General features: G+C 47.8%; 1 protein-coding gene across 9 annotated transcripts in view; it reads left to right on the forward strand.

The window, feature by feature from the left end:
• DAPK2 (death associated protein kinase 2) overlaps nt 1-25,295 on the forward strand; it is a 116,354-nt gene that overhangs the window by 46,637 nt on the left and 44,422 nt on the right. For 7 of the 9 annotated variants that reach the window (XM_070577608.1, XM_070577590.1, XM_070577587.1 and 4 more), the window contains 2 exons: nt 15,473-15,694; nt 24,297-24,435. In XM_070577608.1, coding sequence (XP_070433709.1) covers nt 15,473-15,694; nt 24,297-24,435 — 361 coding nt within the window. The remainder of the gene's footprint in view (nt 1-15,472; nt 15,695-24,296; nt 24,436-25,295) is intronic. The other 2 variants (XM_070577612.1, XM_070577613.1) reach the window with 1 other exon arrangement.

Raw genomic sequence — 25,295 nt, forward strand, 5'->3', positions numbered from 1 at the left:
CTGCCGCAGCGTGGCTTGCCAAGAGGCGCCATGTCCACACCCGGGATCCAAATAGGCGAACTCCGGGGGGCTGCCGAAGTGGAACGTGCATACTTAACCGCTGCACCACCGGGCCAGCCCAGCTTTGATATATTTTGTACACTGAACTTCTATGTGAAATTTATTTGAAACAAGCCTTCTTAAATATGAGAAGGGTTAAAAGTGGTTGCCTCTGGCAAGCGGAGCAGAGGCAGGAGAGGAACAGGGCAGGGCCCTATTGATTCCACTCTAAGGTGTTCTGTGCAATTTAGTTTTGATTTAGCTGTGTTTGTGTGTATTACCTTGCTGAAAATTTAAGCAATAAATAATGGAAAGGGAAAGAGCTCTGCTACTGGAACAACCTTGGAAACCCTTGCCGTAGTGGAAAGACACAGAATAGTCGTTGAGAGACCTGGGCTCTCAGGCTGCTGTGCTGTAAACTGCTCTGTGGCGACTTCCTTCAACTGTGAAAAGGGTCCTTCCCCTCCCCTGCGATTCCTGTGAGAAGCAGCTGTTGGCAGCTGTGGGGGCAGGACCGCCTCTCCCACTTTCTGCTGTGCTCTGGAAAGGCTTGGATCTGACACCTAGCTTGTGGACCATCCTGAGCCCCAGCCCCAGTGTGGTCAGATAATCCCTGGGCTGGTGGGGAAGGGGATTTTGACCAAATCACTTTGCACCTTACTCGCTTCTGGGATCCGTGGGAAAATTCCTCTCAGAACAGAGAGTGCCTGGGCAGGTCACCAGCAGAGTGTACGGGCCGTGCTCTTGAGTTGAGTTTTGTCTGTGTCAAAGTGCCTACTGCGACCTTGTGTGAACTTAGGTGTCCTGGGGGTGAAGAGAATTTCTACAGAACAGCTCTGCCCTCAAAGAGCATGGGAGAGAAGATACACAGAATGTATAATTAAGAACAGAGATTTGCAAGGGTAGGGACAGGGTAGCTACCTTCCTCAAATACTTGGTGGTTCTCATGTGAATGAGAACTGCGTCTTGTTCATCTCTGTGTTCCCAGTGCCTGCACTCAAGACTCATTTATTCAACTCGTACTTATTGAACACTTATGGATGCCAAAAGCACAACAGTGAGCAAGACAGGGCTGACCCTGCCTTTCAGGAATTTACAGCCCAGGGTGGGGGATTCAGGCAAGTAGGCAGAACAGTGCAGAGCCGTAAGGACTGTGATGGATGTTGAGTTGTGCGCACAGAGGGCATCTGTTGTTATGGTCATGGCAATCACAGCCGCTCCTGGCTAGGCTTCCTGGCAATTCCCCTGGGTCTGCTCTGGGGGTGGGCCCACTCAACAGAGACCCAGGGACCCAAGCAAATGTTTCTGCTTATCTGGGGAAGATTCTCTGTGTATATATGAGCTTTACTAGCCAGATCCAACCTCTGTCAGGAAACCCTGCAGAGTCCCTGACCTGGAGGAAATGATGTGGTGGCAGGAGGCCCGAGGGAGAAAGTCTGTCTCCTGGCCGTCCTGGGCCCTGATGTGTTGAGGCACAGCCTGGCTTCTCAGTCTGCTCTGGAAGGAAAGCTGGGACCTGCCAGCTCTCAAGATAAGGCAGGAATGTGCCTGCCTGGCCTGTACAGGGCCCCCTTTGGGGGCCCGTGACTGTTCTGTGGGCCTGCCTCTCGGAGGGGTGGAGGTGATTTTTTGGGATATTGAGGGGCAGGAAAGGGCAGCCTGCAACCACGGGTAAAAACGTCTGCTCTGAACCATGATATTTATTGTCTGATTTATTCATCCTTCATCATTCAGAAACCGCTTACTGAGCCCCAAGGATATGCCAGGCTGTGTGCTAAGCGTTCTCACATTTCTCTAACTAAAATTTCTCAGCGGTCCTGTAAAATAAGTGTATTATTTTCAATTCACAGGTGAGGAAACTGAAGCCCAGAGAACTAAAACTAAAATCATATTTACCGGTGTTCATCAAGTTCCAGATGTTGTTCTGGGCACTCACATGTGTCAGTGCATTGAATCCTCCTCATAACCTGTGAGGTCGTTTTCATCCCCATCTTACTGATGAAGAAACAGAGGCACAGAAGAGTTAAGAAACTCACCCCAGTTCCTAGAGCCAGCTAGTAACAGAACTTGGCTGGCGTTATCCTGGGGTCCTGCCCAGATCTGAGCCCCCTGTGTCCTCAGAGCTCTGCTGGTTAATCTCTGCCCCTTTGTGACTCCAATGTGGGCCACATGGGCAGACAAGGCCACTCTGAGGCAGCTAGCGAGGAAGGCCTGGCAGGAAGATGGAAGAGGCCATGTTGGAGGCTGGGGTCCATTCTAGGTTACGTTTGGGTAGACACAGGGAAAATAACTCTTGTTGGATATGATACATACTTTCTCTGTGTCCTGACAATTAGGCTGGAAGTAAACATGTCAGGCAGTGCTAAATCCTATAATAACTTAGAGCAGAGTTAGAAGAACCAGGAAGGAGTGGCAGCCCCGAGGGCACCTGGTAGCTGCTAATTGGAGGTGGTGATGACAGAGGAGGTGGCACAGCGGCATCTCTGAGCTGCTCGCCCAACAGAGGCTCTGGCTTCTGCTGGGGAGAGGAGGTTGCTGGGAGGAGAGATTGGAGGGAAATCTGCTTTGAAGAGGATTTGGACCTGGTCGCTCCACCCCCACCCCACCCTCCATGCTTGTGGGCATAGGGAGGCTGGATGTGGATCTAAAGTCAAATCCCTTTGAGGGTGGGGATGAGGGAATGGGCTACCTGTGAGCTTGGGGGCAGGAGGGGGCTGGGGATGTGGCACTATTTTATTATGATGGGAAATGCCTTCTGCTCTGCAATCAATCAACTTGGGCTTTAGGATTGACCAAACAATAAATGATCGTTTGGGTGGTCCTGCCTTGGACAACACCTTTAACAGTTTGGGGCCTCCTTTAGCCATCTGTGAAATGGATGGAGTTCTGTCTTTGCAGACGTGCTCTGCAGCTCACTATCTTTCTCCGTGTTGCACTGATGGCAACACAGAACCACTTATAGTTAGTTCCTCTTGCTCATGTATGTTAAGGATTTGAGGCAACATACAATAAGAGGCACATAGAATTTGAAAATAAAAGTGGAATACACAAAGCCACATGCCCTCCAAAAGATTATGATTTGTCAAAGCTGTGGTAAGGCCTGGACATCTGCATTTTTAATAAGCTCCCCGGGTGATTCTGTTATACCTCCAAGTTTTGGAACCACTGGTGCGAAGGAAGGAGGAAGGAAATGAACCCACGGTCTAGGCCATTGCTGTTGTCACTGACCACCAAGACTACAAAAGGGAAATAAGGTAGTCATTTTCATTATCTAAAATGAGGAAGGGTATCAGTTTTTCAGGGTAGACGGACATCTTCATGGTACTAATTTCTGAAAGAAAGGCATTATGTGCATCCTGTTACAAAGGACACGAAATAGCCTAACGGATAATTTGGAGGCAGGGGAGATACCTTGCATCTCTGAAGGAGTCTGTTGTGCTGGTCACCCCGACAGCTGCGGCCCACCCTGGGGGTACCAGGCCTACTCTGCAGATGGACCCGCTCACCCACATGCCATCCCTTCCTGCAGTCAGCCAGCAGGAGGGACATTGCCAGGAGGAAGGGCGAGGTGGCTTTGAGGAAAGGATCAGGGATGTGGGGTGTGAGGGGACGAGGGATGGTGGTAGTTCCCCTGGCCTGTGCAGTAGGTTTGAAGGTATAACCTGGATGGAGTGCCTAGGAGACCAACCATGTCAAGAGTTTCAGAAAGGCACGAGGCACCTGCCTTCAGAGTGCTCCTGAGGCACAGCAGTTGGGTGATTAAAGTGACAGGCAGGAGGAGAGATACAGGGAAAAAACTGGTTAACATCATCTGCTGCTGAGAAGACCTACAACCCCTTTTTGGACAATACAATCAGGGAAAAGATTTACAACTGTCGACGAAAATAATCCATAACCAATCTATAAATGAAAATTTGGGTGAGTTTATTCTGAGCAGAAATCTGAGGACCATGGCCTGGGGCCTTTCTTCCCAAAGGAAGAAAGGGCACCAAAGAAGTGATGTGTACAGAGTGGTTATATACCCCCAAGCAGGATGTTTCACATATGATTGAAATGTCCCTCCCACAATAGTCACAAGATTGCCCTGTCAGCACAGCACTTGATGGACACAGCAGGTAGTGGGTCTGCTCTCTCGGAGGGGCGTAGCAGGAGGCAAGTCTATTGTCTTGAGCCGGGTGGTCACAGGTGAGCACAGCAATCAGTTCCTAGCCTAAGGAAAGATGCTTAATCCTTAAAGAAATGCCAACGTTGGGAGGGGGAGGGAAGTTGCACCTTTATCTCAAGGGCCTTTGTTCTTACCATAGGGAATATCTAAAGCAGATATACAGTGCATGCTCAACAGCCACGGTCAGGCCCTTTTGGAAAGACAAGGTCAGGCCGAATTAGGTTTATACCAAATGGCTTCCTCATATTCTCCAATATATCCTATTGCTTGCCATTTTTATTTGTCACAACATACATGACAAAGGGTTAATATCACAAGTATGTAAAGCGCTTTTATACACAATGAGAGAAAGGCAAACACTCCAATAGAAAAATTAGCAAAGTGTATATGAGTAGGCAGTTCAAATTACCAGTAAACAAACGAAAGATGTTCATTCTTACTAATAATCAACTACAAGCTAGTTAACTTAATTCAAGTTAAAACAGCAATGAGATATCATCTTCCAAGTATCAAAATGGTAAAGCTGAAAAAAATAATGAGCCAGTATTTGGTGAAAATGTATGGGGTAGGGAGTAGGGATGCTAATGATATTTACAGCTGTTAGGAGTATTAATGGGAGAGTCTTTCTGGAGGATAGTTGGTCAAGTATCAAAAACCCTAACATAACCTTTGACCTAGGATGCTACTTACTAGAATTTATCTTAAGGAAAGATAATCAGGGATATGTGCAAAGATTTATACATAAGGGTATTTATAACACTGTTATTAATTATATTAAAAATTAGAAGTAATATAAATATCCAAAAGTAAGAATTTGCTTTAGAAATCATGCTTTATCTGTATGGGAGGATATTATTTAAAATCAGGTAGTAATACAATTTTTAATTATGTGGGAAAATGTTCGTCATAAATTAAGTATAGAATTAAAAAAAAAAACAGTTTCCAAAAGAAAAAGTTTCCAAAATAGTACATATAGTGTCATCCCAATTAGATTTAATAAATGAACAAACAAATAAAAAAGACTGTTGTATGCGCTGAAAAAAATCCAAGAGAGCAGACACCAAAATGGTAACAACGGTTATCCCAGGAAGCTTCCTCTTTGTGCCTTTTTATGTTTTCTTTCTTTTAATAACGAACATACTCCTTTTGTAATAAAAAATTTCAAGAACGTGTTCTTTTTTGAGTGAGTCTGCCAGTGAAGTGCTCCTGCTGCTGCCTGTGGTGATGCCCTTCACCACACTCCTGCCTCAGTTTAGATTCTCATTTCTCCAAACGCTGGCTGACTGCCTGCGTCGTGCTCGGTGCTGAGCCTGCCCTGTGGGGTTTCTAAGGGTGACTGGGACAGTCCTTACTCGCCAGCCTCTTACAGGCTGCTCAGTGGTTAAGGGCTAAGGTCAATGCCCAGGTCATTTGTTGTAGAAATACCTTTGGCATTGGATGTGTTCAGCATTTTGCTGGAAGTAAAGATGGTGCAGGGGCATCTTACTGAGAGTGCCTGAGGTGTGCTTTCCTTGCCCATGGCCCTGATCCCACTCTCTCTTTGGAAATTTAGTTGGTCAACATGTGACTGATAAATCTCAGTAGCCTGAACCCATGGCTGGGCCCTATGCAGTGGGAAACCCAGAAATCACCCTGTGTGTCTCATACTGATACGTACGTGTGACATACTGACCTGCGTCAGAGAATCCTAAGAGGGTGCGCTGGGATGGGGGTTGGGACGTCTGGTCCAACCCTTAATTTTTTGCATGAGGAAACTGAGGCCCTGAGAGAGAAGGTTCTTGGAAGTTGGTGACGGAGCCTGGACTCCTAGCCCTGTGCTCTGCCCACAGTGTGTGATCTTCCCTGTTCACAGCCCTGAGTGTTTGGGAGAGGTGATCTGGGGCATTTTCAAGTACTAGTGAAAAAGCAAACTTGGGATAAAAAATTCACAGAAATTCTGAGAAACAGAGCATCCACCCTAGACAGCTAAGAATTGAGTGTATATGTCAATGAAGAAGTTGCAACAAGCATCCCACACACGTTAAGATCTGTGTGCAGAAGAGGATCAACAAGAAACATTGGTTGTGATTTGTACACACACCCACATTTGCATACACAGACACATGTGCTCAGTCCTCTGCAGAGCCACGTATATGGTGTGAATTTTAGGAAAGTGGAAAGACCTTTTTATCTCCAGTAGTTTCTCTACTTGCCCAATGTGTGCCTAAACTTGCCACCATTAAAGCCGCTCTTGGTCAAGGGTGCTGTGAAAAATGTGAATGTGTTACTTTGGAATGAGGTCATTCCCTGTACCCTCTGGAATCCTTTGTCACTTTACGTGAATTATGGAAAGGATCCCAGGGGGATGTGGGCCAAGGGGAAGTGCAAAGATCACAGGAGACAGGCTGGGTACAGAACTCTTTGCACTAGAGGGGAGGGGTCTGCCAAATCAGGAGAGAGGTATCGTAGAAGATAAACCGTTCATGTCACCATTTTATGACGGATCACCCTGTATCCCCACAGTACTTGCAGAACCTCAACCATCCTGGATTTTTCTGTCTTCCGTTTCTTGCTCTGCAGCATGAGCTCATGTTTCAGGGCTCCTCCATTATGGTCCAGCCTCCTGGGCCTTGCCCAGGCTGTGAAGGCCAATTGGCTGATGTTTCTAGGATCCAGCCAGCTGCCCTGTTCTGTTGAAGTTCTTTCATTACTGAAACTTACATCTAATTGTCAGAAACTCAGATGGTGAGAAGGGGGCCCAACCCAACGGAACATCATTAGCTGCTGACCACTTGCTCTCCCCTTCCCTCCACCCGCACAAAGAGGAGAGGAAAGGGCAAGTTCAGTTTCCTGATGCATTGCCTCGAGAAAGTGGCCACTTGATGGGGAGAAAGTGAGGTAGAGAAGTGGTAACTTGGGGCTTCCATAGAATAGAGCATTTGTGTATCCCTCCCTGCTCCTCCAGCTGTGGCGAGCTGTTTCCCCTTTGTCTGAGTTCGGCTTTTTCTGCCAGGTCTGGTTCAAATCCCACCTGCTCCATAAAGCTTCCTCTGATTCCCCTCGGTAGGTATCTCTCCTTCCCTCTGCTGCACTGCTGCTGCACTGTTTGCCCACTCATTTGACCTTGAGGCAGATATTTCTACACATCCATGCCAGGTTTATTTTTCCATTAATGTTCATCTGATCTCCCCAGTCGACTGTAAGCCCTTCAAGTTGTGGAGTGTGTCCTGTTTATAGCATTTAGGACACTGATCGATAGATGGGAGAGGGAGGAATAAATTAGTGAATGGATGGGTTGATGAAGGGGCAGTTAGGTAGATGGGTGGGTGGGTGGGTGGAGGAGATGGGTAGGTGAGTGGACGGTGACTGGGTGGATGGTACCTTTCAAACCCAACACTGCCACAGTAACCTACATTGTGTCACTGTCTAGAAACTAGACTCTAGATGAAGGGAAATCCCGGAGGTCGCTGAGCTATATTTTCAGGGAATATCTTTCTCTATATAGCCAAGCCCAACTTAAAACAAGCCTTATTTATTTCAGGCCTTGGACCTGTGGGCTCGTGTTCATTTGACAATAGCGTCAAAATGTGCTTATACTAAAAATAGATTCCAAAAAGTAATCATACCTCGGCCCAACTTGGCTCTGCTCAATGATTCCTTCCTTTTTATGCTTTAAGAGTTTTTTATGACCAAAAGGAAAAAAAATGGTCAGAGGGAGGAAGTGAGTCTGCAGGGCCAGGGAATTAAATGAGCTGACCTGTGAAAGCAGCTGCCACAGGCCAGCACAAGCAGACACCTGTGACTCTGTGGACAGGGGCCATTTATAGGTCAGGGTTCAGCTCACTGGAAACTTCTGATTCCTGATGCTTATTCTACATGTGTTCCTTACTGTTGACCCTGACCTTGGGCTTAGTCAGAGTGACTTCTTGAAAGACTAGATAGTAATTTTGAGAAGCATCAGTGTTTTCTGTTTCTCCTTTTTTTTCATTTACAGTTTGAAACTGCTTTGGGATCATCAAAGAGCATGCTTCCACACTATAGAGCATACTTCTCAAACTGTGTTCCCTGGGGCTTTGGGGGTTCCGTGAGGCCCCTTTAGGCATTGTGGGGGTGGAGGTGGTGAGTAGGTGGGCTCTGAGCACCTCTCTTCAAAAAGACACATTGCTTTTTTTTTTTTTTTAAAGATTTTATTTTTTCCTTTTTCTCCCCAAAGCCCCCCGGTACATAGTTGTGTATTCTTCCTTGTGGGTTCTTCTAGTTGTGGCATGTGGGACGCTGCCTCAGCGTGGTCTGACGAGCAGTGCCATGTCCGCGCCCAGGATTCGAACTAACGAAACACTGGGCCGCCTGCAGCGGAGCGTGCGAACTTAACCACTCGGCCACGGGGCCAGCCCCAAGACACATTGCTTTTTATCTGTTTTCCGTCTTGGGCTTCTGTGAAAGATTTATTTGAGAGAGGGCTGCACACCTCACATAAGTTTAAAACCCATTGTCAAAAGACTAGAAAGACATTGACAACACAGTCAGAGAGGAGAAATAGGTTCATTAGCAGGCTTGGCTCACTAGCTGTGAGAAAAGGCCATTTGAATGGCTCTGGGCACTCTTACATTTGCAGGTCTTGCCCTGTTTCTGTTTGCTCCAAAATCTCCACCCGCCACGTGCTGGCTTGGCTGCTGCTCCCACGTGCCTCTCACTCCTTGCTTATGTACCTAGTTCCCAACGTGCTACCCACCTGGCTTTTGGTAAATTTTTGTTCCTTACCTTCATCTCTCTGGCCTGGAATCCTGACCTGCTTCGTGCTCTAACTTCTGGGAACTTTATATTTTTTCACCATATTTTGCCCTCCAAAGGATGTCTGGTCCCTTGTTTACCCTGACCTCGGGTTACTGTGCCCTAAAGTGTTTTCTGCCTTCTTAGATCCTGGCACTACCTGGGGACCTTACTTTTCAGTGGCCACAGTCCTCCCCAGAACTATTTATTTTTAAACTAGGATCTGAGGCTTGGGTCCATTGGGGCTGAATCAGGTTCAAGAATACGCTGGGATTAGAAAACAGAGACCAGGACCGAAATGTGGTAGAAAGAAAGAATAATGCACATTCATGGAAAAATTATGGTTTACATAGTGCTTTCACATACTTTTCTCATTAAAATCTGGTGAGATTGGGATATTCTTATTCTGCATAACATACAAGGAAACTGAGTCTCAGAGTTATGTGATTTGCTAAAGGTGGCAGAGCTAGAAATAGAACATGGGTCTTTTGGCTCCAAATCCTGGACTTGGGCATGGGAGATCAGAATAGGTTGATTGGTACGGCAATGAGGGGAAGGATCTTGTTGATGGGAATTAGGAGTCGCCTGGCTAGAGGTTGGATGTGTTGGGAAGCAGAGGGTGATAAAGGGCAGGGTCAGCCACAGAGCCCCCACAGTCAAGCCTGGCCAGGCAGAGGAGTAAGGAGGGCCTTGGTGACACCATCCCCAAACAGGCTTTTGCCGTGGGATAGAGTTGTGGATCCTCTGAGATCAGGTTGATCTGGTTCCTGAAGACTATAGGTTTGAGCCACTCCTGCTCGTGCCTTTGAGACATGTTAGCTGAAGGTCCCATTCCCCCATCTGCTGACCTACACTTGGGGTGGCTTTGACTGGAAGCTTCTAAGCATTATCCCTGACCTGTGGCCCTGAAAACTTGCAGGGTAATTCCAGAGGAATCACGGCTCATTGTTCTCCAGTGTGGGAAGAGGAACTGTGGCCGCTTGGGGGAAGCGGGAGGAGGAACCTGGTCTCCACTTCCCTCTGACCTGGAACACTTCCCATTTGATACCTCTCCTCTCACAGGCCTCTCATCCCTGAGTTCGCATTCTGTGCAGCTCTGCCTCATCTCCACCTTGATAAACTAATGACTTTGGGGCAAGTTACCAAATTCGTGGACTCTCTGCAGTTGACTGAAAACGAGAATGAAGTAGACCCACTCTCTTCATATTCTTACAAAACACATTTGGCAGCCAGCCCCTGGGGGTTGCCAGGACAAGTCTGGTTGGCCATTGCTTACCATGAAGGTGGGGTCGGGTGGGCAACAAGAGTGGTCTGCCTCAATGCAGGTCATGAAGGGGGAATTGTCTTTTGAGAGAATTCAAAACCAATGATAAAATCAAATAAAAATGTCTGCTTTTTATTATTACTGTGCACTGGCAAATCTAAACAATATTGGTGATAAAATGCTCCTCCCTTCTGGGCCCGCTCCTCACTGCTTGGTACACCACTGCTGGCTGGTTACCTCGAGAGTCTCACTGAACCTAGAGTCGGTAGACATGGCTTCTGTCCTAGCCCTGCTATCGGGGTCTGCTACCTGGCCCAACTACCAAGTCATTTAACCTCCCTAAGCCTCAGATTTCTGATCTGTAAAATGGAACTAAGAGTGATACCTGCAGATACTAAAAGAGAGAATAAATATGAAATTAGGGGGTGAAGAGAAAAGCTGGATGTAAATGTTGTAACGTCCATGTTGTTATATAAAATCTATCCCGTGGTATGAGATTTGGGTCATGCCTGAGTTATTCTTCTTCGGCAGTGAAGAATTTGGGGTGGCTGAGCCAGGCTCTTCCATGAAGCTTAGGAGCTGGTGCTGGAGACACCAACACCATTTCTGAGCTCTAGAAGCTGTTCTAGGTTTACTCCTTATCATCTGATTTGTGGGCAGACAACAGGAGACCCTCATGGGCTGCCACTTTGGGCCCAGCCGAGTTCTGGAACGAGGCCCATCTGTGACACTGATCTCTACGCTGCCTGCTCCATCCTCCCAGGGTGCTGAGTGAGTGAGGAGCTGAGTCCTCTGCCTGAGAAGAGAGGTGTGTTTCCTACAGAATTGCAGGAAAGCATGCTGGCAGAAGCAGGGAAGGTAGTTTCTGTGTCTTGTGGATTTACTGTCCCTCACTAAACCCTCCTGCGTGACTTCTGCAAGGCAGCCTCAGGCACAGAGTTCACGCCCACACCTCATGGTTTCTACAGCGCTGGAGGTGAAGTCCTTTCTCAGGCGTTATCTCATGATTTCCCCAACAACAGTGTGAGGCAGGCAGACCAAGTTCTCTCATCCCCAATTGACGTAGGAGGAAGCTGGGGCCCAGGGAGTTGAACAGGCTGCCCGGGGTCATGGCCTGTTAGTGGTAGGGCTCTGACTAGAACCCAAGTCTCCAGAGTCTCCAGACATCAGCCCAGAGGTAGGAATTTGGAGAGTGAAGAGAGAGCCTTCGTTTCTGTTTAGAGCCTTCACAGGCTCTTTGGAGCTTCCTGACAGGAAGCTTTCTGAAGTGAGACCTGAGGTGGTGGGTGGAGAAACACTAACTGAGAAGATGGTTCCTTGTCCAAGCCCACGAAGCTTTGATGGCAGGTCAGGACCAGGAATCAGACCTTCTGACTACCAGCCCTTTGCTGCATTAGACCCTAGGTTAGGTACAGACTGCTGCTGTGGGGGAGGGTATTGGAATATGCATGCTTTGCATGCATGCATCAAAGTTTCAGCATTCTCATATTTTTGTATTAGGGTTGGCAATGACCTCCATTACAGGTTGGATGGCTCCCCTTTGCTCCCTCCCTGGATGATACCCTGGGTAGCTCCATCCTAACCTAGAGGGGCTCTCACTGTTCATCCCTTGCCCCCATAACCTAGCTGGGTGACTTCTGCACCGTGGGGACCAAATTTCTGGCTTCAGAGCCTTCCTGATGGGCAGACAAGGGCCTGTCACCATCACTGCTTTCACCTGCCCATGGGTCTGCTGGTGCCTTCTGATGGGCATAATAGAGCCACCTCAGGTCTGGCTTTTGTGCATCTGCTGTGGGTACAGTGAACGGGGGATGTCCAGCTGTAGACTTCACTCCTCTTATTCCCCAAAGTCCAGGGTAATCTTGTATCCTGATTCAGAAATGAATATTGGAGCAGTTAGGTTGCAGACCCCTCAAGCAAAAACTGTCCTGATGGGAGAGACAGCACTCCCCCTACTCCCTATCTCCCCTCCTTCTCTCTCTCAAATAGCCAGGTCAAAGAACTAAGGAGGAGGGTAATGTATTAATACTAGAAATGACAAGGAAGAGTGTGAGTAACAGCAGTGTAATTTCTTCATCTGTAAAATGGAGATAGCCAGAGGACTGCTGCAAGCTGACGTTTCTCAGCCCTGGCTGCACATCAGAGTCACCCAGGAAGCTGTTAAGTATCTCAGTTCCCAGGCTGCAACCCAGCCCCAGGAGATCAGAATCTCTAGAGATGGGTCCCAGGCACCAGTAGTTTTTAAATTTCCTGGGTGATTCCACTGTGCAGCCAGAGTTGAGAACCGCTACTCTAAGGATTAAGAGTAGGTTAATTGCTTAGAACAAAGTTATTCCCATATCTGGCTGTGCACTGAAATCATCACGGGGTTTTTAAAAATTATACTAATTCCCTAGCCACACGTTGTAGGCCATTTAAATCAGTGACTTCTGTGTCTGGTGCCTCTTGCTTGGCCTTCACATGAGCAATAAACTAATAGCAGTCGTGATGGCTACCATTTATTAGTGCTGACTGTGGGCCAACATTACAGATATTTCCAGTCTTCACAATTCCCTCGTAGAGAATCATGACTCCCATTTTACAGGTGAAGAAACTGATGCTCACAGTAGGTAGCCACTTGCCCCAGTGACAGCGGAAATTTCCCGAGGCCAGGCGTGTCCAACCTTGAAGGCTGCTTTTGATACCCAAAGCTTCGTGGCCTGGGGACCAGTCCTAGTGGAGCACATTCTCTACTCTTCTCAGTAACAGCCTAAGGAGAAAGCAAAACCAGCAAGTGGCCTTGACTCTCCTTGAGGATCCCAGGGCAGGATGAGCAGAGGACCCCTCTCCCATGAAGTGAGGGAAGATGGGTGGTGTTGCCTGGTTTTTGGCTCCATGTTAATCACCCACTCTCAAAATACGTCCTTTTGGTGGGAGGTAGATGCCTGCACGTTAGGCCTGTCCCCCAGTCACCTCTCATTGCCACAGCTGCTCTCACAAAGAGAAAACTCAACCCAGAAAAGCAAACACTCATTTGCTTTTTGAGAGTTTGAGGAATTTTTCAGGTATGTGATATAGAAAAATGCCTCGGGTCTATCACAAGAAAAAGGGAAGCTATATCAAGGAGAACTGAAATATTTAGCTTTGCTTTATAAAAACCCTGTGCCTCCACCTCTGTGGTCTGGAAGTTTAAACAAATCACTTAAAATCCTTAAGCTGTGGTTCCAGCATTGTCAGCTAGAAAGAGGGAATTCTGTCTGTCCTCAGGGCTGCAGATGCAGCCTCTTGCCATTTGAGGTGATAGAGAAAGAGGAGGGGAGCATGGTCATCCTGACGCTGATCCTCATAGCCGCCTGGGACGGGAAGCTTTGTCAAGTGTTTGCTGGCACCCACTAAGGGACCCAATGTCCCCGAGACCCAGAGTGGCTCCAAGTGACCAGCTGTGTTAGAGAGCTTGCTGAATGTGTTCACTCTGGCTTTGGGAGGCCTGGCTTCACTCCACGTGCGTCAGCCTCTGGTGTGTGGACTGCCCAGGGCCAATATTTGGGGCATAAATAGCTGCAACTTTAGAGTTAATGGACTATATAACATAAATTTGTCTTCACAAAGCCTTCCAGTCCAGCCCAACCCCAGGGCCCTCTCCCACCTGAGAGCTCCATGTGCACCTGTTATCTCTGCCTTTGGTCCTGCCCTACTGCCCAGCACAGAGCCTGGCACAGAGTAGGCATTCAGACAGCGCTGAATGAATGGAGGATGAGGGGTGGAGAGAGACTTGCATGTATGTTTGGTGACATCTCTAAGGTGGTTGCCATAGAATGCTATTTAAGTTTTGGCATATCCATTCCTTGCTTTCTCTACTTAATGTTTTTTTGGTCACTCAAGTTTATTTTGAAGGCTGTCTCACTGAGGATTATTCTAGTAATGGAGTGGTTCAGATGTGATGCTGTTTTCTGAGGTTGAGGCAAATATCCAAAGCATTTCATTGCGTATGACTCTTAGCTCAGAGTCACTGAGAGTACATCCTGGGTGTGGAGACTGGGACCCCCTTATTAAGCCATTAAGCTGAACCTTAACACTTTCAAGTTCTGTCTCAAGCAGTGGGTATTGTGGGTGGCAAGAGAATATGGGGCAATGGTGGAAGAGGGTATGGGGACCCCCAGGAGGGGTGGCCACTGGGCTGTCTCCTGGGACTTAGAGCTGAGATGGTGAAGTAGAAGGCTGCCGCCCTTCCCTATGGGGTCGGCTGCCCCTGCAGCACTCAGGGAAGCTGGCTCAGGCCACCTGCTGCCCTGGCATGGACATCATCTCGTGGTTGCTGTGTAGGTCCCTGGAGTGAAGGAATTCCAGGCCCAGCCCTGAAGGGCACTAAGCATAGTGTTGACTCTTTTAAGCAACTTTGTGGACAGTGGGCTGGGCACCTGGCTCTGGGGCCTGGCTTTGCCGTTAACTCTGTGATGACCTCAGGTGACTCACTTGTCACTGTGCGTCAGTTTCCTAACGTTTGACAACTCTGTAGTCCTATCAGCCTTCTCACTGTGACAAACTCCCACCGTGGTTTTAACAGTGTGAAGCTGCCTCCACCCCACCCCCACCCCCACCAGGATCCCCACCGACCCAGCCTCTGGCCTTATCTTTGCATGAAGCGCATCGTCCTCATATTTGCGCTGACCCCCTGTTGTCTAGCTGCTGGGTCGCGTCGGGTATTTGAGATTCTATTTGTTGGGAGGGAGTGGGAGCAAAGGTGCAAACATGAGAATATGGTGGTGCTTTGTCCCCTCACAATTCCAAACAGAAGAATTTGTACTTGCCTCCAGATAAGGGAGGCCAAACGGGGAATTGTTACTGTTAGTATTTTAACCAAGCTGATCTTTTTTGTTTTTCCTTTTTAATCTTTTCATTAAATAGTATAAGCCTCTGGACCACGTGGTGTCATCTGGTGGATACTAGACTAGGGTTCTAGCGGAGGCTTTGGGACGATGAGGCTGTGTCATCCTGATCAAATCAATCACCTCTGAGAGCCTCAGTGTTCACATCTGTACACTGGGAATGACAACACTAACCTTCCTTCCTAGCAAAATGTAAAGGAATCCTATGAACAGAAGGGAAGCCCAGTACCTGCCCCATCTCAGTCACTGATTGACGGCCAGGTGGGGATGCTGGCTGGAGGTGTGATTTGTCCTGCCCTGGCAGAATGACTCAGAATTAATGTGGCCTGGGGGCTGACAGCCAGGTCACTTCCCCAATGGCCCTAATTGTGTGGGTCTGTGTCCCCACAGTGGCCAGTTTGCCATCGTGAAGAAGTGCCGGGAGAAGAGCACCGGGCTGGAGTACGCAGCCAAGTTCATCAAGAAGCGGCAGAGCCAGGCCAGCCGGCGCGGTGTGTGCCGGGAGGAGATCCAGCGGGAGGTGAGCATCCTGCGGCAGGTGCTGCACCCCAACGTCATCACGCTGCACGATGTCTTCGAGAACCGCACCGACGTGGTGCTCATCCTTGAGCTGTGAGTGGGGTGCCCAGGACCCATAGTGGGCAGCAGGGGCAGGCAGGGTGGCGAAGCTCCAGCCACAGGCCCCACAGGGCAGCAGCAACCAGACCTAAGCTTGACCCAGAGGAGATGAAGTCAGTGGAGGGCGGTTTCCCTCATGTACCCCCATCCTCCTTCTGAACCTGGGCCAAAGGGGGGCTTGCCGAGGAGTAGGGACTGAGGGAGAAGGTCTAGGTTTGGCTTTCATTGGACCCTGGGGATCAAAGAAAAGAAATGGCTAGTGCTGGGGTCACTTCCTGGCTGGGAGCATGTGGGAGAGTGAGGAGGGCAGAGGGTGGGATGCGATGCAGAGGAGGCTGTCAGGGAGGTTCTGTTCAACGAGGGAGGGAAGAGCAAACATCCTCTGGGCTCCACGAAGCCCTTCTCAGCCCTTTCCTGGGAACAATCCCCTGTATTTGTGCTGTGTTGGATGCCGTTATTATTATGGTAAGAACTGTTACTTAGAGAGCTCTACTATAAGCCAAGCATTTGCCAGGTGCTTCACGTTTGTCATCTTGTTCAGTCCTCAGAGAAACTGTGTTGAGGGAAGTGTGTAACGTGAAGAGGTTACTTTGTATTCACTGTGCTGAGCACTTCTGTTACCTTATTTAATCCTCATAACAATCCTATCACACAGAGACTCCTACTGTTCTCGTTTTACAGACAAGAATGCTGACAGACCAGGTCACTTACAAGATTCTATAGCCAGGAGATGGCAGGGCCAGGACTTGAGTCCACACTGTTTGTGTAGACAGCTATGAGCATGAAGTGGGATGGCCTTACACTGGCCTGGCTGGGGAAGACTTCATAGTCTGATGGAATTTGAATAGGAGACACCAAGACCCAGGGGTTAGTTGGCCACCTGGCATCCTTCCTGGAGGTGTCACCATGGAATGGGGAGGTGGGGCTCGGGCAGAAAACAGAGTTTGAGTTGGGCTCTGGCACAAGTCACAGTGGCTGTGTCGAGTCAAGCACCTGTGTTGGGAATGTCCTGAGCCTCATAGGCATGTATGCGTCTTCTACTTAGCAGAGGAGTGGTGGCATTTGTCTCAGGAATCCCTGACTTTGTGACCTTGGGCAAGTCACCTCACCCCTCTGAGCTTCAGATCTCATCTATAAACCAGGCAGCCACCCTTAACCTGCCTACAGGTTGGATGGACCACCTGACATTTAAGATCATTCTAATTTGAGAACTATGCTCTGGTATTGCCATGATATAGATTTATATAGCAGATAGGCATTTGCATACTCTCAGATTTGATTCTTAAATTATTCATCTCAGTGTTTACATGCATAGAAAAAAACCAAATGTCTCTCCCCTTCTCTAACTCCTGGTGTCCTCCGTGTTTCTCCCATGGACTCCCAGACAGTTGGACCTGTTGGTGTATGCACCTGCCTGGCTCAGACAAGCCTGGTGGGTTTCCACAGGTGTAGCCGGCCATGTGGACAGCCTGACATGTGACATGTCCCAAGGCTAAGGGTTAGCAGTTGGCATACTGGTTCCCAGCAGAAAGTGACGAGCCCACTTTTGCTGGGAAGGCCAGACCAGTTCTTTAAAAGTCTATTATCAAAAAAAAAACTTTACAGCAACTGAAAAGAATTAATTCTTAATCCTACCACCGAAACAGAGTTATTCATGTTTTCCTGTGGTTCCTCTCAGCCTTTATGTATTTGCATACAACCGTTGTGCTTGTACAATTTCCTGCTCTACTTTTCCCCCTAGTTAACATAATTCCATAAGTAGCTTTTTTCCTTTTAACTGACCGTGTCGTGTTGCATTGAATTACATACCCATATCTCCCTGTTCTTGGACATTTGGTTTTTATTTTCCAGCTTTTAACCATTACAAATTTCACCGCCATAAAATAACTTTCTTCCCATAATTTTCCCCTTTTCTTTTGAATTAACTTTTTAGATAAATCCTCAGGAATGGGATGACCAGGGTGACATTTTTAGGGCTCTGATAGCCTCACTAAAGAGGACGGTGTTGGTTTCCCAGCACCACCTGCAACACAGGAGCATTCCTATTTGCCTGCAGCCTTGCCAGCCGGGGGTCATTTGTTTGAAAACAGAGTTCATTATTTATTGACATTTATAGTTATAAAATTAAACTTTGTTGTCATTTAATTGGCATTTCTGTAATTGTTGGGGGAATTTATCTGTTTCTCTCTGTTTGTTGAACCCCAGAACTTGGCATCTGGGATGCTCTTGGAATGTCCCTGTTTCTCCCAGCAGGGCTCACAGTCAATCAACAGTTATATGCCATATTCTTGTGAGCTGTCACCACCCATAACATCAGCATTCACACTGGTGCTCCCATGACTCGCTTGAGCTGCCATGTTTGTTGAGTTCTGTCTGTTCATAGTTTCTCTGTCTCCTCCCTTACTTTCAAGCTGTTTCATTGTCTCAGGGCGCGTGTCTATGGAGTGTTGCGGATTGTTGCAAAGACTGTGCCTAGACCACATGTGACCAGGATCTGAGACGGAGGACCTTTCGAGAGAGAAGGGCTTTTCATGGGCTTTTGTGTTTGGACTTGGTGACCCCTGTTGGGCTGATCAGGAGCTTTTGGCCTCTTGGTCCTCACTGTGTCCTAATAGGTTAGTGGGTTTGCCCAATGCTTAACCATGGCTCTTAGCGTCCACCTGCTTCGTTGAAATGTGCAGGTTTTGTGGATGGGTCTACCCCACTGCCCCTCTCAGCAACTATTGTCTGGTGCAGGGTTTCCTCCTGCTTTCTGCTAAAGTGGCCAGGACTCAGAGGACACGCCCAGCTCTGATTTAAGTCCATTTCGGCTATTATCAACCCATCCACGACCTCCTTCACAGCAGCTGCCTCTAGTCAGGGCTGTTGAGGCAGCGTTGGGAAGGACTCAGTTGTCCATATAAGTTGACTTCAGCACGGCGTAAAGAATATTTTCAAAATCTCAGTAGATTAACTCATGTCACAGGTGGAGCTTGCTCTGAAAAATGTAAGTGTGCCCTGACCACTCTGGGGCCTCCTTGACTCTAAGCTAGTGGAAAGTGATACCCCAGCGGTTGCATACCAGAGAATGGCCTGGCAGAGCCCTCCACGGTGGTGGCAGTGCTTCCCAGTTCCCCAAATTGAGTCCATTGTCCTGGGCCCTGGCAGCTATGGCAGCATCCTTCCCAAATCACTGCCTATGCAGGTCGTTTGAGCACGCATTCCTGAAAGACTTCCGAAAAGCGTTTCCAGCAGGCAGACAAACCTGCAGGGAGCAAAGAGGCAAAGGTGAGACTAGCAGGAAGAGGGCTGATGCTAGGGACACTGGGAGGAGAGCAGAGGAGGCCAGGCTATTAGGTTTTGCTTTTCCTATTTAAGCTAAAGAGGTTTGGGATGTGAGAGGAGAGAAGCTTGGGAGGAGACAGGGACTGGCTCCGGGGCAGAGGTCTTGGGGCTGAGAGGCCCTTGAGAGAAACTACATTGGGGGGAAAATGAACAAAATCCTAGCTCCCTGATGGCCTTGAGAAGAGGTGCCTGAGAACTGGTGTGAGTGTCCCCAGCCTGGGTGTCCAGGCCTTGGACAGTTACCCTGGCGGGCTCATCAGCCTCCAACCTTTCCGAGTCTCTGGGGAAGATTCTAAAGACCACCATGGCTGTTCCCCTCTCCATCCAGAGTTCATGTCTCATCTGGTCTGCTCAGATCACAGTTCAAACACAGTGACTGATTACTGTCCCCCAAAGTCCTCACCCAGCCTGGGCCTGCCATCAGTGGCTTTGAGTGATGGGGCACATCCACATTATCATAATATTCCTTACATTTATGTGGCATTCTGTTTAAGGTAGGAATGGTAGGACGTGCCCAAGGTCACAGCCTCACACGACCCAGCAGGGGCTGGGAATATGAAAAACAAGGGCTGGGCTGGGCCCTGTGTGTTTCAGACGGGGCACCATGGATTTGAAAATTTGCAAAGGGCTCTGGATAGGTCTTTTGCAAATACCAAGGCAAAATACTCTATATCTATATTCTATATCTATATCTATATGATATAGAATATTCTGTGCCATTTTGATATTTTTAATATTTTATTTCTTTCCTTTGTTCTTTCGTTCACCCACCTTCTATTGGATGTCTTTCTTGCACAAGGCACTGTGGAAGCAAAGATAGTCTAGCTGGGGAGAGAGACAAATAACACGACAGCCCAGTGTGATGCAGGCGTGGATGCAGCTGAAGAGAATGTCAGACTGCCCAGTGCCTGGGGTGGCTTTGAGCTTTCCTTTTTGCATCAGTGACTCGGGCTTTGTTATGTGGAGAGAGTGGCATGGTGAGAGGAACACGTGTGGACTGGGGTTGAGAAGATCTGCGTCTAAATCCTGGTTCTGCCACTTACTAGCTGTATGACCTTGAGCAAGTCACTTGCTCTCTTGGGTCCTCAGTTTCCTCGTTTGAAAAATCAGGATGGAAGTTCCTTCTACCCCTCAGGGTGGATGTGAGTCTCGAGTGAGAGAATGCTTGGGGAAGCACATTGCATAGGTGGCAAGCTCTAAATCAAGCCCTCTGCCACCACCGTCACCCCTGACAATGACGTGGTGCATGGTATTTACTTCAAGGACTTTATCGAGGATCTCATAGCTGTTGTCCAACTTTACATCAAGGTTCCTCCCACTCCCACCCCACCCCCACCCCTGAAGGGGGAGATAAGACTGTTTTGGGTTTTTTTCATTCCTGTTTTACAAGGAAAAAAGCTGGGCCCTGGAACTCTCACATGCCCCGCCCCAAGGCTAAGGTTGCATCTACGTTGGGGAAGGATTGGGACCACCATCCTGGCCCTTTGACCCGGGCCTGCAGAGCAGAGTCAGGGCTCTTCCTTCAGCAGCTGCAAGGGTGCTCTAGGTTCCAGCACCTGCCCCAGGTGACCTTGCCCATGAGACCCATGGGAAAATAGTGCACCTGCCTGGTCCCCAACACCAAGGCAGCCACTTGGGGCTACACCCAGCTCACTCTGAGTGGAGAGCACTGCAGCTCTAGCAACCAGGATGCTCACATGTGCCATCTGCTCACTCACTCTACACCCTTTCACCTTCCCCCTCTCTCCTTTCTGCCCCCTCTCTCTCTCTAAACATTTACTCAGCATCTGTTATGTGCTGAACACTGGATGTAAAGATGGGCACCTAAGTCAGGGTTCCTGCCCTCGAGAAGCTCACGTCCCAGTAGGAACACATACTTCTGACATTCTTCCATCTACTTAAGGAGGTATTTTTAACCCCATGGAACAGATGAGAAAAGACTGAGGTGGAGAGTGACTTGCTGGTAAGTGGCAGAACCAGCATTCCAGCCAGTCGTCACCTCACCTCCAAGGCTGGCCTGTGCACAGGGACTTAATGCCACATACATGCCCCATGCTTGTCCCCATCTCTGTGCCTTTGTGCTGTTTCCCTGCCTGTCTCACCTGTCCTCATTCCCTGCTTCCTCCATGCAGGCCCTGCTCAAGTCTCACTGCATTCCCAGCCCCTTACCCAACCTGAGCCCATGCTAGCCACATGTAACAAACAAATAGAAAGACCGTGGCAGAGCCCCCACTGATGGAGCTGTCATGTGCCAGTCCCTGAGCTGAGTGCCCTGCTCGGTGCACCGACTCATTTGCTCTTCAGATCAAGCCTAGCACGTAGACATTCTGTTACCCCCAGTGTCTGAGAGGCAGTGCTGAGAGAGTTAGGGCAGCTTGTCCCCAGTCACACATTAGGATGTGGAGACAGTGTGGACTGCAGGCTGGGACTTGGACGTGGTCTTGACTACACACTGCCTTACTGGGAGAACTTGCATGGCCGCTTCCCCTCCTGTCAGCCTCGGTTTCCTCATCTGTTATGGAAGAACTTCCATCTAATGATGGTCATTACGTGGGAGGGTGGCTGAGGGAGAATGAGGAGCCTCCTCCTCTGGACGTTTGCTATTAACTTCTTATTTTGGAGGATTTCAAACATACAAAGTAGAGAGGATAATGTAAGGAGCCCTCACGTGCCCATCACCCAGCTTCAAGCGATCAACATTTTGCCCATCTTGTTTTGTATAAAACTCCTACTCCCCTCGACTCCAACTGTTTGTTTGTTTGCTGGAGTGTTTTGAAGAAAATCTCAGATCATGTCATTTTACATGTAAATACTTTAGTATGCATCTCAAACTGATGACAGTTTTTAAAAATGTGGCCATCAAGTATTTATTATACCTAACAGAATTATCCAGCCAGGCCTCTGCTGTCCACTCTCCAGTCCGTGGTGATATTCCCAATGGACCCAAAGATAGCTTTTTACAGTTGCTTTATTTGAATTGGCGTCTAAATGAGGTCCACATACTGCATTGGGTTCTTTTATTCTGTAGTAATTCTCCTTCCTACTCTTTTTTGATGCCACTGATTTTTGGAAAAACTAGGGCATTTGTCCTGTTGATTGTCCCACTGTCTGGATTTGGTTTATTCCTTCCTCATGGTGTTATTTAACTCATCTCCTATCTCCTGTAATTCCTGTAAACTAGTAGTTAGATACTACTAGTATTAAGATACCCTTCCTATTGGCACTGTTCAATAGAAAGATAATATGAACCACATATGTACTTTTAGATTTGCTAGTAGCCGCATTGAGTAAGAAGTAAAAAGAAATAGGTGAATTAATTTTAATATTTTTTATTTAACCTAATGTATACAAAATATTATCATTTTAACATGTAATCAATGTAAAAATCACTAATGAGATATTTTACAATCTTTTTTTCATACTAAGTCTTCAAAACCCAGCGTGTAGTTTACACTTACAGCACAGCTCAACTCATTTGCCATGCAGTGGTTTAAAGTGAAATGCAATCCTACCAAAACAATAAAGTTATGTTTAGTGGAGAATATTTCACACCACTTCAGTTTTTTAATTAAAATAAAATGAAATTTAAAATTCAGTTCCTCACTTGCACTAGCCATATTTCGAATGTGCAGTAGCCACACCTGACTTGTGGCTGCTGTATTGGACATCATATGTAGAGAACATTTCCATCACCGAAGAAAGTTCTGTCGGATAGCGCTGAATAAGAGGCTTGAACAGATTTAGGTTCAACTTTTTAGGTCCCAATACTTCATCGGTTGTTGCTGTGTGCTTCTTGTTCCACATCTTGTCCAGTTGTTCTATTTTTCATGATGCTAAGATTGATTAGCGGGTCCAGGTATGCTTCTGGACACTTTTAAAGAGAAGAGAGAAGAAGATTTTGATGTTCTTTATTTATGATGGACTAGGTAGCAGGGAGTGATTCCCAAAACTGAGACAGAAGCCATTCTGGCCATAGAAAAATCATCTGATGGCACTCAGTATGATTGAATGGTTCAGAGTCATTCTGCCTGGGCTTGAATCCTGCCTCTACCACTTACTAGCTGTGTGACCTTGACAAGTCATTTTACCTCTCTGAACCTTTGTTTCTTCACCTGCGAAACAAGAAAATAACAGTACTTAGTTTATAGAGTATTGTGATGATCAAATGAAATAATGTCCATACAGTACACAATTATGTACAGAGTAAGTGTTCAGTGTATGTAATTACTATTATTATGTTGCCGTTATTGTAAAAATACAGGTTCCAAGGCCTTGCCACTGCAGAATCTACTTTGGCAGAGTCTGTGGTGGGATCTGGGAATCTGAATTTTAAGCAAGTTCTCTGGGTGATCCTGAGTTCCTGGACCCCCTGGCCCACATTCCTTCCTAAGATCTTTTCCTGGGGTGATTCTTGGCTCTGTCCCAGCCCAGAGAAGCACATGCTGGCTAGAGACCCCAGCATCTGTCAGAGGACAAACATGCCCAGTGCGATTGCTAGATTTAGCTAATAAACATCTCCTATTTTATCTGGAAACCTGAAATCCATAATTCAGATAAAACTGTAAATCAATATTTATAGGGGAGATTTTTTTTTTCTCTGTGGGTCTCCATTCCTGTCAGATCAACCACAGAGTACAAGAGTGCAGAGTGTCAGGACAAAAATAGTATTTTAAGAGTTTTTAGAGATGAATGTAATTAATGGATCTTCATGTTTAAATTAGGGATCCTGCCTAATTTTCTTGAACCTTCAAAGAGGGCATCTTTGATAAAATCAAAGAAAGGGGCGTTAGGAGCCATCTTGCTCAATGTGCACATTTTGCAGGTGAGGAAACAGGCCTGCCAGGAAGAGGGGAAGTGAGTTGTCCCAGGTCAGAGGCAGGGCTGGACTGTAACCTAGGTGTCCGGTTTCTGGCCCAGCAGATGTTCCTCTTGTCATCCCACAGCACTTGTTTCTGTCCCCTGACGCCTCAGTCATATGAGGAGGTGGGAGCAGGTAACACCAGAGTAACAAGGGACCTGGGCCTAGGATGTAAGGCAGCCCTTCTGGTGACACCCTAAGGGTAAGTCCTGCCCTTGTGATCCAAAGGGAAGAACACAGCAAATAGAAGCGGAGACGGTCCCTGGGGCTGGCTGGACAAAGCCCCAGAAATGGCTGAGGAGACTCTGCCACACAGGGTGCCTGGGGGTCAGGTTCAGGAGCTGTACCCGTTGGCCTGCCGTCATGATTCATAGGGCCGACTGGGCCTGAACCCTTTCCACTGGTGTCTTGCAGAGTGTCCGGAGGAGAGCTCTTTGATTTCCTGGCACAGAAGGAGTCACTGAGTGAGGAAGAGGCCACCAGCTTCATTAAGCAGATCCTGGATGGGGTGAACTACCTTCACGCCAAGAAAATTGCTCACTTCGATCTCAAGGTCAGTGAGAGGGACGAGGGAAAAGAATCAGTTTAGGAAGAATGGGCCCAGTCCCTCCAGATGTCACTGCCAGGAGGGGTCAGGGGCCAACGCCCACTTGGCCCTGCTCCCTTGTCTTACAGTTGAAAACTCTGAGCTCCTGGGAAAGGAGTGATGCCGTGGAAAGAGTCCACCTCCTCAGTTTCATTTCACATATCAGGTTTGCTTCACACAGGGGGCTGGCTGCAAGAAGCTTCTTAATCAGACCACAAGCATCTTATCTTTCAGGGAGCAAGTGGGGTGTAATTTTTAAATAAGTAGACCAATGATGGGAAACTTGAAACCACACCCATTTCACAAGACTGAACTTTTCAGTAACCTAGAGCAAACTCCTGAGCAGGCGGAACTAGAAGTGTTCAGTGGAGGACCGCTGAGGTTGGCTGGCTCTCCGGACCCAGCGCAGCACAGCATCCGCCATCCCTTGACCAGGGCCCGCTGGCTGCCCTCCCCCACCCTGCCCCATCTGTGGCCGTAAAACTGCTCCCAGGGACCACTGATCATTTGTGGTAACTGGTATTCAGGGTCAAGGAAGTTCACTGTAACCACATAGGACTGCATATAGCAAGAATGTGGTCAAAGTAGGATCAGTTCCTGTAGTAACTGGGCTCCGTTGCATAGACTGATGAGCCTTTACAGACACCCAAAGCATAAAGATGCTCTAACCCATGATCAGAGTGCCCTTTTGCTGGGGAGGAGACCCACTCATTGGTGTTTTGTTGTTTTGGTTTTTTTTGAGGAAGATTAGCCCTGAGCTAACTGCCACCAATCTTCTTTTTGCTAAGGAAGACTGGCCCTGAGCTAACATCCATGCCCATCTTCCT

This window comes from Equus przewalskii, chromosome 1 (assembly GCF_037783145.1).
Source record: "Equus przewalskii isolate Varuska chromosome 1, EquPr2, whole genome shotgun sequence".
Lineage (NCBI taxonomy): Eukaryota > Metazoa > Chordata > Mammalia > Perissodactyla > Equidae > Equus > Equus przewalskii.